Source organism: Mytilus edulis, chromosome 8 (assembly GCF_963676685.1).
Source record: "Mytilus edulis chromosome 8, xbMytEdul2.2, whole genome shotgun sequence".
In the NCBI taxonomy this organism is placed as follows: domain Eukaryota; kingdom Metazoa; phylum Mollusca; class Bivalvia; order Mytilida; family Mytilidae; genus Mytilus; species Mytilus edulis.
Genome location: NC_092351.1, coordinates 81,853,588 through 81,869,387, shown reverse-complemented (window position 1 = coordinate 81,869,387; position 15,800 = coordinate 81,853,588). Strand labels below are relative to the sequence as shown.

The following is a 15,800-nucleotide window of genomic DNA, read 5'->3' as shown; positions in this document are numbered from 1 at the left end:
TTTGTAGGTATTTAAAAGTACTAATTTTAGTGCAATTAATTCTAGTCAAATTTTGTATACTTATTAAAGATACTCATTAAGCTTTACATTAATAGATTGTTAATATAATAGTGATCAATTGTTTTTGTTGAGAATAGATTTGTTTTTTTATTTAATATAATAGTTATTTATCTACAGTGAAACCTGTTAAAACCGAACCTCTTCTGGACTTAAGATTTTGTTCGGTTTTGGCCAATGTTCGGTTTAATCAGGTTCACAACGCACTTTATTTGATATGACGGTGCTTACGAACATGTTTGGTTTACACAGGTTTTCGGTTTATACAGGATTCGGTTTAGTCAGGTTTCACTGTATATGGTGTTCATTTGATGTCATCTTAATTTACCTAAACACTTAACATATGAACAGATATCCACATACAAATAAGGAGAAACTTTTATTATATTTTTTCATTTGTTTATTTTTTTAAGAAATATTAACCATGAAATGAAAACACCAACAAAGTATTTTTTCTACTGTAGCTGATTTTACAGGTTATTTACATATATTTTGTTTAAAAAAATTTTTCTTCTGTTAACAGAAACAACATTTTTTAATGTTAAATATTTTAAGGATTTTCTTTAGGATGGAAGTGCAATGTTTAATGAGAAATTAGACAAAGCTATTTGTTTTCAGTTAATGAAAGTTTCCCGTTTGAATGGTTTTACATAAGTACTTTTTATAGCTTGCTGTTTGGTGTGAGCCAAGGCTCAATGTTGAAGGCCATACCTTGACCTATAATGGTTTACTTTTATAAATTGTTATTTGGATGGAGATCTAGAGTTGTCTCATTGGCACTCATACCACATCTTCCTATATCTATTGTATTATTGGATTCTCATTTCGATCTACTTGCTGACAAGTAATAATTGTATATAAAAAGATTAAGTTAGGACTGCTTTATATCATGATTGTTTTCTCAAAATTATTAAGAAATGATACTTTGTTTTGTACTAATTTCAAAATCAGAACAAAAAATTTCCATAGTATTTTATATTTGGTCAATAAATAAAAGTGTATGAAAGAAGTGTAATTGAAAGTTCTTTTTAGATTTTTATACAGTAAGCATATAGAACAAAAATAGGCATTTTTCTTTGTAACCTACATTTAGCAGAAAATAATCTGTGTTTAATTATTTACAGAAAGTATCTGTTTCATAATGCATAAAGCATATTGATATCTTTATACCATTTAGATAATGTGTGTTGCCAAAACTATGTCTTTATAGCAATTCATCAATTCATTAATATAGTTTACACTATTCCAATAGCATTCCAGAGATAACTTTGACATTCCATATGTAGTTTTGATAATTCCTTTGCTTTAACATGTTACTGTATACAATTCTATAATATTTGTTTTAAACATTGTGCAATCAAATTGTATTTTATAACAATTCAAAAGTTAATAAACTGTGATTTTATTTTTGAGACATTTTCGTACTTACTTAAACCCTTGGTGCCTCCATTAATGAAATGGGCCTCAATGTTTCTATAACTATATTTTTTACAAGATGAGATAGCTGGTCTTGCACTCAATCCAAACCAGAGAGATACGGAATTTTTATCTTAAGGTATGCTTGTTCCTGATAAGCTTTCTGCCTCATATAAACATTTGGAATTTGTAGGAATTTTCTTCTCCTATATGGTTTCTTGGCTTACAACTCCCATTCTTCTGGCTATTTTCACATACATGTGAGTTTATAATACTAGTATTTGTAGTTGAATCATTCTCTTGTGACTATTTGAGATATTTTATTTTATTAGAGCTTTTGAAATAAATAATTTGAAGCCACCAATGCTTGGGTGAATAATGACTTCAATGCATATTAGGCTCTTTTAAAACAGTACTTGATGACCAAAGCCATCTTTATGCAAGGATGTCATTGCAAAAAAAAAATACAGGAGCCATATTGAAAAGACCTTGCTGCTTCTAAATTTATGCTAAAAAATCTGATCCTGCTGATGAGAAAACTAAAATCGATTTTTGTACGTCAACGGCATAAGCAGATGTGTAAAAAAGCGAAAAAAACATTTTGAGGATTTTGGGAATTTTTTTCTTACAATAAATTAGAAATTTTATATCCTTGTTATTAATGACCCATTCGTATTTCACATAGTTTTAACTCTTGTTTATTATGTCATTATAATTGGTCAGGAACTGGTTAAATGTTTCATTCAAGACCAAGATGATAACCAATATTTTATCAACACCTCACAATGAAAGGATTTCAGACGTTCCGTGCAAATCTAACTGGCAAAATTGATAAACAAGTAGAAGAAAATTGAAAAAAAAACCACACATAATCAAGGCTAAAAAAAACAACGAACGACAAACAAGAAACTACAAAACACTTCAAAAGTAACTATTGAGCAAAACGAATGTCACTGTACACTGGGGGTTTACTCATGAGATGCGGATCCGGAAGGGTAAGCAGTTCCTACTCCACATATGGCACCCATTCTTTTATTTATTGAATCTTCAATTACAATAAAGTAGCGTGATCTTAAATAGAGACAATTACCATTTAATGACATTTTTGAATGCAGTGTAACATGTCTTGGAAATTGTTAGTCTTAATAGTGGTGAGAGCCTTTTTACAACTGGAGTAAACTATAAGACAGTGTCGCGTATCTTGTCACATTGCAACTGGTGGGTCTCCAAGAGGCTTTTGGATGCTCTCAACGACAGCTTTCCAAAAAAAGTCCTCCCCAACTCCGCCTTTATAGGTCAGGTATGGAGTTGTCTTTATCAATGTTTTGACCGGACATGTCATATGATTAGAATTTATAGTTTTCAACATGATGAGTAGAAAAACATCTTTTCCTTGTTGTCGTCTGCGTTCTTGCACAAAATCTACCTCCCACTGGCACCACTCGCTTTTAGCAAACTCATTGCTCATAATTACTATGATTTTCCAACATTTTTGCAAGTAAGTGTCTATATTTTCTGTTATTGATGCACCAACATCGAAATCTCGGTCATGTATACACAGGTTTAGACCTTCATCTTCGAGTTTTCTAAGTAGAATCTTATGAACCCATTCCCTATCAGCGTCACAGTAAACAACAAATGCATGATATTCGTAATCCTCGCTACTGTTTAGGCTTATATAACCCTGACGTTTAAGTCTGTGTATTCTAAACAGATAAAAATAGTTTCTGATATTTGCATTACATCTGTATACAATAACTAAAAGAGTAATTGTTATAAATGCAAATGACGACAATATAATTGCAATGGTGTGTAATTGATTCCAATGAGTGCATATTTCTTTAGTTGGATTATATTTTATCAAATGTTTCCCACGCATATTCTCTGGATACATGCATACAAACCTCTGTGGATAGTTAGTCATTATTGGACGGGTTTTATTTTTATTTCTTAGCCAATCACGAAACCACATGATATCACATGTACACAAAAAGGGATTGTTTGAAAGGTCAAGTCCTTTCAACCTCAATAGCATTTCCATTGGAAAAGTATTCGGGCTGATCGACTGAATGGAATTCCCTTCGAGATTTAAGTATTGTAGATTAGACATATTATCAAATGTTCCTTCTTTCAGTTCGAGCAAAGAATTTCCTTGAAGAATCAACTGTTGAAGTGACATCATCAAGCAAAAAACGTAAGTTGGTAACTCCTTTAGGTGTGTAGCATGTAGATTCAGATAAATAAGGTTCTGTAAAGGACTAAACATTTGTTTCCAAGGCATGTATCCTCCTCGTAAAAAGTTACCTGTCAAATCTAAATGTGTTAACTTTGGGATGTGTTTAAATATGTTCACTTGATTATATCTTCCATGCTCGTCAAAGCGAAATCCGTTTTGCCCAAAATTTAGTTTTTGCAATGACATACTTTTCAAAGCTGTTGGCTCAATTGCTTTAATTCCGTTAGATTGAATATGTAATTCTTTCAACTGAGGTATTAAGCTAAATGTATTATTCAACAGCACACTAAACTTATTGTTATTTAACTGAAGATACTTTAGTGACGGCAAACATTCGAACATAGACGGTTTTAGTTCAAAGAGAAGGTTTTTGTTCATGAATAAAGTTGTTAGATTCCTAAGATTACTTGTCCTGTTAGTTTTGCTGCAAAAACTAGGAAAAAGAACAATTTTGTTGCCATTGACAATTATTTTTTTCACATTAACGGGTTGCAGCACATCAAACGTAGTAAGCTTATTTCCTGAGAGATCAAGCGTGTGCAGGTTAACACAATTTGCAACTTCTTTGAAAGAAAATTCCAGTAACTTGTTTTTGGAAAGTATTATTTTCGTTATATTTCTAAACGCCTTTGTACCAAACATACCAACCGGAATATAGGTCCAATCGTTGTCGTTCAAATATACGTTTTCTAAATTAGACTTTAGTTCAACCAAGGCTATGCTGACATCGGTTACATTTAAGGACTTTTCTTTGGCGATGATGAGAGTTTTTAAAATTGGCAAAACTGAAAAGGTGTCATCGTATAACCTACGTATTGAATTAGAAATAAAAGCAAGAGATGTTACGTTGTTTTTTGTTAAATTGGACATAAATTCTTTGTTCATAACATAGAATGTGTTGTTAGTAAAATGAATAGCTGTGACATATTCCGGAAATCTCGGTATGAACGTGAGCCAAGAACAGGTTGCTAATCCCTTTTTTAAATTAAAGTTGCATCTTTTATCATATGATGAGCAATCGTAATAGATACAAATAAAAACTAACAGCATGAATCTTCTTGGACAAGCCATTTCAATCTGCAACCAAAAAATAAACTATTACTTGAACTACAGTAGAATTAATATAATTGGTAACTATTTTAAATGTCCTTATCAATATAAACATGTGATCTCTATCTTTTATATTGATATGCTCAGTAACTCGTGTCATATAAGTCAGAATGAGATAATGTATATTGATTCGAATTTAACTTAAGTATATGTAGCTACTACTAACAAGGGGTAGTAAACAATAAATACTAGCAAAATTTTCTGTCAAATGCATTCACAAGGAAACCCTACCAAATTACAAAAACAAATGCACACCATACATTTATCATATTTAACTATCATTTATACGGTCACTCATCATCTCGGATCTGATGTAACAATTCCTTCTCTTAAACTCTATTTATGAATTTCCATGGTTTGCGATACAACCTCAACATTGACCCGTCAATCTTTTTGATGTGAGCGTTACTGACGAATCTTATGTAGACGAAACGTGCGTTTGGCATATTAGATTTTAAGCCTGGTACTTTTGATAACTATTTGCATTACTATTTTTGATATATAAATTGTGCATAATGAAAAAAAAAACATGTTTGTGTTATTCATGTATCTAAGAATTGATATTTTGTTCCAATTAGGTTGCTTCAAATAAAACATTATCAAAATAGTTGTACAGTATATTGCCTGTTATAAATATATCATTAGACATAGCGATTAAAGTTTTGAAATATACCAAAAGCAAGTTCCACCGAGAATATCTATCGATTTAAAATACAGGACATAACTTTTAAGTGTAACAGGATTATGACAAACACCAGGAAATATACGTTTCATTATGAATCAGATGAAACGCGAATAACCCGGAACATTATATTTGTGTTGATTAGACTTTTTATTCATAAAACAACAACTGTTAAGTGTTCTATAGTGTTATATTGTATTGTATTTTATTTTATTTTTATTTCATTGTATTATTATAAATCAATCATTGTAATTATTGTATGACATTTAAAACCTGCAAGTGTCCATAATTGGATGATTAAAGTATTCTTATTCTTATTCTTATTATTATTCTTATATGTGTGCTGTTCATTAACTGAAATTAGCTAGACACATTAGACCATATGCCATGGTTAAGTTGTTGTCTAAGTTTGATATAGTTTTGTGTTGACACATCGATCTCGAGAGTATTTGATTAGTTTCACACAGAAACACGACAAATGATATATAAAGGCAACAGTAGTATACCGCTGTTCAAAACTCATAAATCCATGGACAAAAAACAAAATCGGGGTAACAAACTAAAACCGAGGGAAACGCATTAAATATAAGAGGAGAACAACGACATAACACCGAAACGTAACACACACACAGAAACGGACCAAGCATCAGACAAAACACCACGAGAATAACAAATATAACATGAAAACCAAATACATGAATTTGGGATAGACAAGTACCGTGCCACGTCTTATCTCAATTTCTCAAAAATAATAGAAAACACAAAAGACTCAACGTTAAAATGCAACACACACAGAAACGAACAATAATATAACAATGGCCATCTTCCTGACTTGGTACAGGACACCTTTAAAGGGGAATAAAAGTGGTGGGTTGAACCTGGTTTTGTGGCATGCCAAACCTCGCACTTTAATGGCAAAGTTAAATATAACATTGAAATGACAACATAATATTACAGGACTACAATACAAATTAATAGAACATATTAGACAAAGAAAAACATGATTAATAGAATCAGGTTTAAAATTCAATACGCCAAAAACGCGCCTTGTCCACACAAGACTTACAAGTGACGCCCAGATATAAAAGATCGAAAGTGAAAAAAGTACAAAGTTGTACAGCACTGAAGATAAAAAGTTGAAAAGGTTTCGCCAAATACGGCATTGTTTTTATGCCCAGGATAAGAACATTCTTATTATATAGAACAATTCATGCTATTGCAAACAGTTAATTTTAACAAATGAATATGAAAGAGATATACATAATGAAACTGAAGTATTAACTAATTACAGAAAACTAAACCCGAATACATAATGCTATTAAAGTTTAACACAGAATAGACACACTCGAATCAGTCCAGGCGTCAACGTAATTTAAAAAATGTGACGTCACATACGATGGCGAAAAGGCACAAACGTTATGCCACATTTGAATTTATGAAATTTAGAAACAGCATGACGTCACATATGAAAAACTATCAAAGTGAGATAGAATTAGGATTGATTTAAGATTATATTAGAACTAAATACTGATAATTCATTTAAACAAAATGCATATTGCAATACTTATTAATAACAATTAACTGTAATATACATATGTCCAGTTTGTTATGAATCCAACTTCAAACGTAAATAATCGTACAAAATTTAATATAATTAATAAAGGCGGTGATTAATTTTTCTATCCGTAACACCTAAATATAATAAAAAGACGTCAACACATTTGACAAAATCCGATGAGAATTACAAATATAACATTAAACATGTAAACTAAATACATGAATTTGGGATCAACAAGTACAGAAACACGTCTTATAGTAATGCGAATTCACATTCAGCAAAACAGTCACAATCGGGAATAAGTCACGTTTGGTAATTAAAAGATTAGACGACATAATGACAAACCACAATCTACCATGTGATAAAAATGTCCTTAGCTAGTTTGGTTAAAGAGACATCATATGGATCCACCAATTCGTGATGGTGTCCATAAAATTTACGGAGTGTCAATTTTAATCTGTCCTCCTCATAACTTTGTTGGAGCAGTTTCTGCGTAAGGAGCACACTCCTGTATATGAAGTCCGTATAGTGTGAACAAGCACGTGAATAACGTATCAATTGTAATATGTAAACACCATACGAAGGGGCAGAGGGTATGTTACTGCTGAGAAATGGGAAATTGGTAATTGGGAAGTTGAAATCGTCCCGTTTATCATAGATTTTCGTGTGAAGTCGTCCATCTACGTCAATATTGAGGAAAAGATCAAGGTATGAAGCACCTTTTTTTTAGTATTGATTTATGAAAGAAAGAAAATTCTGAAGGTTTGTTATAACGTTTTTGGTAAATATTGCTCATTTTTACGGCAAATGTTAATCTGAGTATAGAACCTGTACACCTGGTAAAGTTTTCAGGCATGGCAGGAATTAAATTATCAAATTTAAGTTTTTATTGATTTTGAGTTTTTTTGTCAGGTTACCACAGAAGATGCAGAGATCAATTTATCAACTAATGTTTGAAAAATGTTTTAGATGTTTCACTATGTAATATGTGAGTTTTTTTAATTGACATGTACAATAGATGGACCATAGCTATCTTTACAACAATAGGTGATTTCAACTATACTATAAATGTATAGACTGTGTAAATGAAATTGGTCGTACAGGTTATATCTATATCAAGGTGGTACTCTACAGGAGATAACTCTGAAAAGTCAGCTAAACGTTTTAATAACGTTGTATTGTTAAGAAATATTAAGCTTCTCGATGATCAAATTTAGTGATTGTCAAACTGCTACATCTCCAGTCAAATTTTTCCAAGAAAGTTATTGATTCAAGTTTTTTGAAATTTTTATATTTTTTTTCAAAAAGTTAATATTTTGTCAAAATTTCATTCAAATTAAATGCGTCAAATTAATTTTAGTCAAGGTGTTGGGTATCACCTTAATGTCTTATTTTATTTTCAGTAATTATAGAACTTGATCTTTTCTTGGTTTCAAAACTACTCATGTTATTACACTATACGTCATCTTATTTGAAAAAAAACCCTTAGAATATATTTATCATACATTATATGTTTATAATCTGTATATAATTTACACATGTCACTATAATAAATAATTTACTTACTTACTTACTTTATCATCTCCGCCCCAACCCCCAATCCCCCAATTCATTAACAGTTTTATATATTGTTCGTGAATATGCAACATACGTGTAATGTGTTACCCCCTCGCAACGACATGAAATGACATAAAATCTGACTTACGAACTTTTTGAAATGTCAATAAATATCAGCGAAAAATTAAAACTTTGATTTTGATGACAAAAAACTAAGTCGTATCATTCAAAACTGATATGCAAGTGTAGTTCTTGGAATACATATCTACAGATCTACCAAGATTAATTTTAAACCGCATGCAGATGTAAACATCCAATTGAATATTGTACTCATAAGTTGTTATTTGTTTCATAAACACAATTATGCAAAATTATGAGCATACAATTAATTTCATTTGAAAGCTAACATACTCCCACCAGTTGAATCGCATAAATCCTTTATTCTATATCATATAGTATTTTTCATTGTAGTTCTCTTTTTGGTCTTGTAGTTGAAAATTTGCCAAATTCAAAATGTAAAAGCATATTATACATGTATGCTAGTAAACGATATATATATAGCATGTTGAAATGTTGAATGCTGCTTCGTTTCTTTTATTTTCATTTTCTTTTTAATTTTGGTAATCGAAATGAAAGCAAGCAATCGCTAAATTTTCTATAAAACACGCTTCGTTTCTAAAATATGATCGTCACTGCTTCCATTTCGAAAAGAATAAAAAAAAAGAACATCATGTTTTGCTAATAAACAATCATAATCTATGATATTTCAAAACTTACAATTATGATCGTCCGAAGTTACAGAAAGAACTTTATCCACACATATGCAAGTATATTTTTACTTTTTGGTAACCTTTCATCTCTACATATCTTTTTGTAATACATTAACTTCCTCATTGTTGTTTCATATAGTCAAAAGCTCTATTTTTATGATCCTCTATTGCTGTAGATTGTTGATGTATTGATGAAGGCCATACGGTTAATTACATATTGTTAATTTATGTGTCATTGTGAAAAGTTGCTTCATTGCAAATCATACCACATCTTCTTTTTAGAGTAAGCCAACATGCTCTTAAACAGGCAACAAATGTTTTAAACGATCAAACAACAGACTTATAGTGCATTCGTTCTATAAGAGCAGTCGAAATGCGTTGATTGTATATTTCTACATTATATACAGTCTCTGACCCTACTTCATTTTTCTTCATGAATATTTCAAAAGTAGTTGACGGAACCATATGTGTCATGACGACCTCTTCAACCTGTCCCTGTTTTCAATGTATACAACGAAGCATGGAAAGACTCAGACTTATTTCTTTTACAATTATTGGTTGAGGTAGTTTTTGAAGAAATTGAGGTCCAATCAACTTGAAACTTAGTAACCATTTTCACTCTATATAGACAATAAAAGTGCATTGACTTGACATATCAACGATATAAGGATGAGGCTTAGAAACGGGGAAATGCGAGGCTGTGTCGAGCTATTTCCCCGTTTCGGGCCAAATCCTTATATCGTTGATATGTCAAGTCAATGCACTATTATTGTCTTTATACTGCAATCTAAACAAAAAAATTCAATTGTTGTTTTTAAATGCATTAAGGTTATATATTTGATTTCAATATTGGGGGAAATCCCCTTTAAAAAGGCCTCATATCATGCTCGCAGAGAAATATACAACACGATGAAATGTACATTTACCTGTTGAAATCCACACTCGATGGTTAACGAAATCGTTTGAGTATGGACTAAAATATCAACCATAAGCATAAAACATAATGATTTATAGGTTGCAAACAAAACATATTAACAAATGAAATATGTTTTTCCAATAATTGCAAAAGAAACAACGTTGAGTCGTTCCATGCATCGTTGTATGCATTGGAAACAAGAACAGGTTAAAGAGGTCGTATGAATAATTAGAAAAGAGGGACATTTCGGCAACTTCCCTTTAAATATTCATGAGTAAAAGTGATATCGGGTCAGTGACTGTATATGACATAGATATATACAGTCAACGCATTTTGACTGCTTAAATAGAACGAGTGCAGTATAAAATGGTCTCTAATTTTAATGACAGAATTAATTAGAGATTTTATCCCATTTTCACGGTCCACTGACCATAGAATATGATAGTGTGGATGGGGCATCCGTTTACTTGGGACATATTCTTGTTGATATTTTAGTAAATTCTCAAACGAATTCGTTCACCATTGATTGGTTTCAACAGGTAACGTGTACATTTCATTGTGTTGTATATTTTCTCCGCCAGATATGAGGCCTTTTTAAAGGGGATTTTTTTCCAATATCTAAATCAAATAAATAACAATAACACAATAAAAAACAATTGAACTATACAGGATCAACCAAAAAGAGATTTTATCCCTAAATTATATTCTAGTCTACAATGTCAATAGTTTTATATGTTGTGTTTTGTGTACCACTGATTGTATTTCGGTTTTTCATTATTGCAGTCTTTTTGTTTTTGAAATGGCGTTGTCAGTTTTTTTTTTGTAACTTTAATATCTTTTGAAAATCGTTCGCCTCCCTTCTACAATGTTTGAGAGTGTCGATTGTTGAAGATGCAATACCTTATTGATCAAAACAGTTTCTTTAACTATAACCTCTAGTTTAAATATTGGTCAGTAGTTTATCATGAATGTGACCTACCGAATTAGACTATTTACCGGATTTGTAATCACATAAGCAACACGACGAGTGCCACATGTGGAGCAGGATCTGCTTACCCTTCCGGAGCACCTGAGATCACCCCTAGTTTTTGGTGGGGTTCGTGTTGTTTATTCTTTAGTTTTCTATGTTGTGTCATGTGTACTATTGTTTTTCTGTTTGTCTTTTTTATTTTTAGCCATGGCGTTGTCAGTTTGTTTTGGATTTATGAGTTTGACTGTCCCTTTGGTATCTTTCGTCCCTCTTTTATCACCTATTCAACGTTTGACAAAGTGTTTGACTCTATGATATTTTAATTGGCGTTGATCATCACTAGAAAGACATTGATTGGCGAAATCTTGTTCAATCTTATTTCTAATGAGAGTTCGTTTCCCGGAACAATGTACGTATTTACACTTTCGGGATTTTTCTGAAATTTATTTCCAAATTATCTTAGATATCCTCATAAAAAACTTCTGATTTCAAGCAACAATTCCTTTTTAATATTGTCTTCAAATGTTTTAAATTGTGATGTCAAAGTTTACGGAAACCCGTGTGACTTTACGCAATGGCGGACAAATTTACATACAAGTGAAAATATGTGTCTATAGAGTAACGTTGATCTTCATCAAGATAACAAAATTTCAATGACTTTTTAAAACGCAGTGTACTAATTCTAGGAAATTATTTATTCGTGGTTAGAATTTAACTGTAGAAAGTAAAATTAATAAAATTCAAAAGTACAAACTACAGACATGTCACATTGCAACGGGTGGATCTCCAAGTGGCTTTTGGATACTCTCAAAGACAGCTTTCCAAAATAAGTCCTCCCCTACTCCACCTTTATAGGTCAGGTATGGAGTTGTCTTGATCAAAGTTTTAACAGGACACGTCATATGATTAGAATTGATAGTTTTCAACATGATGAGTAAAAATACATCTTTTCCTTGTTGACGCCTACGTTCCTGCAAAAACTCTACTTCCCACTGACACCACTCGCTTTTAGCAAAATCATTGCTCATTATAACTATAATTTTCCAGCATTTTTGTAAGTAAGTGTCTATGTTTTTAGTTATTGATGCACCAACATCGAAATCCCGATGATGAACACACAGCTTGAGACCATCATCTTCGAGTTTTCTCAGGAAAATATTATGAACCCATTCTCTATCAGCGTCACAGTAAACAACAAAAGCATGATATTCGTAATCATCGCTACTGTTTAGACGAATATATCCCCGTCGCTTTAGTCTGTGTATTCTAAATAGATAAAAATAATTTCGGATATTTGCATGGCATCTGTATGCCATTACTAAAAGAGTTATTATAATAAAGCCAAATAATGACAAAAGTATCGCCGTAGTATATAGTTGATTCCAAGGTGTACATATGTCGTAAGTTGGGTTATATCTTAACAAAAATTTCCCATGCATATTCTCCGGTGAAATGCATTTGTACCTGTGTGGAAAGTTAGGCAAAATTGGTCGGTTTTTATCTTTATTTCTTAACCAATCACGAAACCACATCAGGTCACATGTACACGAGAAATGATTGTTCGAGAGGTCGAGAGATTTCAGTCTCATTAACAGTTCATTCGGAAAAGATGACGAGTTAATCAACTGAATATAATTCCCTTGGAGACTTAGGCTTTGTAAATGTGTCATGTTTTCAAATGTTCCTTTTTTCCAATTACGCAAGTTATTCCCTTGAAGAATCAAGCGTTGAAGTGATGACATTGAGTGAAAAACGTTAGTTGGTAATTTCTGCAGATATGTTGCAGCGAGATTCAGTGAAGTAAGGTTTTGTAAATGACTAAACATTTGACGTAACACAGGTTCGTTTTCCGATGGTAAAAAGTTATTCCTCAAATCTAACTCTGTTAACTTCGGGACATTTTTAAATATATAATTTGGATGAAATCGTCGATCATCATCAAAATGAAATCCGTTATATCCAAATCTAAGCCTTTGCAACGAAAAACTTTTAAAAGCATTTCGCTCAATCTTTTTCAATTTGTTGTATTGCACATGTAAATCGGTCAGCTGAGGTATACTGCTAAATGTTTCGTTCAACAACACAGTCAATCTATTACCACTCAGCTGGAGGGTTTTAAGTGACGGCAAACATTTGAACATGGTCGGTGTTAGTTCAGAAAGAGCGTTGTCGTTTATGCGTAGTAATTGAAGTTTTTGCAGTAGACTTGTCCCGTCAATGCTGTTACAAAAACTCGAAAGACGAACAATATCGTTTCCATCAACAATCATGTCTATCACATTAATATAGTGTGTCACATTAAGTGTGATGAGTTTATTTGTTGTGAGATCAAGTCGATTCAAGTTCGTAAGATTTGCGACTTCGGCAAAAGTAAATTCTAGGAGTTTATTCTTGGAAAGATGAATTTTCCTTATATTTTTAAAAGCCTTTGCATCGAACATGCCAGTAGGAATATAAGTCCAACCATTTTCCATTAAGCCAATGTATTCCAGAGAAGCTATTAATTTACTTAATGCCTTTTTGACATCAGAAATATTCAATTCCTTCTCACCTGATAAAATGAGACTTTTCAAAACTGGCAAACCAGAAAACGCGTCCTCATCTAGAATTCGAATTGCATTCGAGGTAAGCGTTAGAGATGTTATATCGTTTTTCGTTAAATTTGACATAAATTCCCTGTTGATAAAGTGAAATTTGTTGTTGGTTAAAGAGATAGATTTCACATATTCTGGAAATATTGGTATGTATGTGAGCTTAGAACAAAAAGCTGATCTTGTTTTTATATTACATCTACATTTTGGGTCACAAGATGAACAGCCGTAATAAATACACATGAAAACAAACAGGATATATGTCATTTGATTAGGCATTTCAATCTGTAATTATGAAGATAAAAACATACTAAATACTTTAACTAGTAAAAAGTACACGTACGGAAATTATTCATTACTGTTCTATCATTCATCAGGAAAGACTGCGAATCTCAACTGTTTATTGAGGGGATATAAGCTATCAAAATCATGTTCACCTAGTAGTATTAGACACAAATTCTACTACTTCATTTAAAAAATACTAAACGTATATTCAGTATATAAATTCCACAGGAAACAGCGAACAATGATTGGACACATTATCATTTATCTGCAAAATAGAAGCCTTTCAATTATCCACAATGTCGATTTATTATACTACTGTATAGAACCAAATATAAACATATGAAGTCTCATTGTGCTGTTTCTTTGCTTTTTTTAAGTCTTTTGTTGTGCATGTATTGATATTAAAGAGTATGGTGGTATAGTCAAATGCAATATTAAAATCAAATGCATTATAGGGAAAATATCTGTCCTCAGAAGCTTATTCATAAAATTTATAACACATACGATCTTTGCATTCTTCCTTTGATATAGATGTTGGGAGAATATTTAGTATATTTTCTGTATTATGGATGAATACTTCACACTAGATACAATATACAGATCTAGAAATGTATGCATCGTAGTCGCCCTGAAAGTGCTCAATTTGACAGTAACCGATGTTCCTCAAATTCAACATGTTCTATAACAACACTCATAAAAAGGTCGAAAATTTGTAAGGACTCCCGAGATGAATTCATGAAAATTAATTTATGGCCAACCCACTGTTTTGATTGGAGCGTCACTGGTGAGTCTCATATAGACGAAACGCGCGTCAATGGTACCAAACAATCCTGACATATTTTTAAGTTATATTCTTCTTCATAGGTTTTTTCTATAATAGCTTTTATCTTTTCCTATTCCTGGGAGTAGAAAAAACCACATATTTTCAAACATTCAAAGTTTGTAAACAGTTAATTTATTATCATGAACATATCAATAATAGTGACAACTTGGCTAGTAATGCCTCCGAAATACCCTCCACCAGCAGTTAAGTATACCCCAGTGTTCGTGAATAAACTAATATTTTATAGTGTGTCTTTCTATGTTGTGATGTTATACTATTATCTCAGAAAAGGGAGAAAGTGTGGTACAATTAAAACGTTTAATCCCACTGCAATGTTTTGCACCTGTCCTGAGTTAGGAATCTGATGTACAATGGACCCGTGTTGAAGACCGAAGCTTGACCGTTACTTTTATAAATTGTTACTTGGATGGAGAGTTGTCTCATTGACACTCATTGACACTCATACCACATCTTCCTATATCTATCATCATAAATACCTAGATTAAAATGTTGAATGGCAGACTTGTCATATTATACCAAGACTACTATACTTTATATTAATATCTTATTATAAGAATTACATAAAAGAATTAAAAATATTATGAAGTCACACTTTAGTCTGAAATAAGTTTTAGAATTCAAGGCATGTTTATATTATTTTACTTACTGCGACCTTGCATGTATAAATATCAACTTCTACAGATGCATCAAAATAACTTCCTTAATGATCTTGATATATTCTAAAGGCAATAGGTTATCCTATATTGATAATCGTTCACTTCACAATTTGTAGAGGAAATAGGAGATATTGTCAAGTAAATATAAATGG

The 15,800-nt window shown here is 31.8% G+C and overlaps 2 protein-coding genes across 2 annotated transcripts; both read right to left on the bottom strand.

Moving 5' to 3' along the window:
• Positions 1-2,491: 2,491 nt before the first annotated feature.
• Positions 2,492-9,701, bottom strand: LOC139486404 (leucine-rich repeat-containing protein 15-like). Its single transcript, XM_071271278.1, has 2 exons — positions 9,394-9,701; positions 2,492-4,786 (listed from the first exon to the last, which is right to left on the bottom strand). Exon 2 carries the CDS (start codon positions 4,778-4,780, stop codon positions 2,678-2,680), a length of 2,103 nt encoding a protein of 700 aa, XP_071127379.1. The 5' UTR covers positions 4,781-4,786; positions 9,394-9,701; the 3' UTR covers positions 2,492-2,677.
• Positions 9,702-11,946: 2,245 nt separating this feature from the next.
• Positions 11,947-15,800, bottom strand: LOC139486403 (toll-like receptor 3). Its single transcript, XM_071271277.1, has 2 exons — positions 15,639-15,800; positions 11,947-14,413 (listed from the first exon to the last, which is right to left on the bottom strand). Exon 2 carries the CDS (start codon positions 14,140-14,142, stop codon positions 12,037-12,039), a length of 2,106 nt encoding a protein of 701 aa, XP_071127378.1. The 5' UTR covers positions 14,143-14,413; positions 15,639-15,800; the 3' UTR covers positions 11,947-12,036.

Excerpts from the sequence above, each read along its gene's own strand:
- LOC139486404 (XM_071271278.1), bottom strand. The coding sequence starts at position 4,780 with ATGGCTTGTCCAAGAAGATTCATGCTGTTAGTTTTTATTTGTATCTAT.
- LOC139486403 (XM_071271277.1), bottom strand. The coding sequence starts at position 14,142 with ATGCCTAATCAAATGACATATATCCTGTTTGTTTTCATGTGTATTTAT.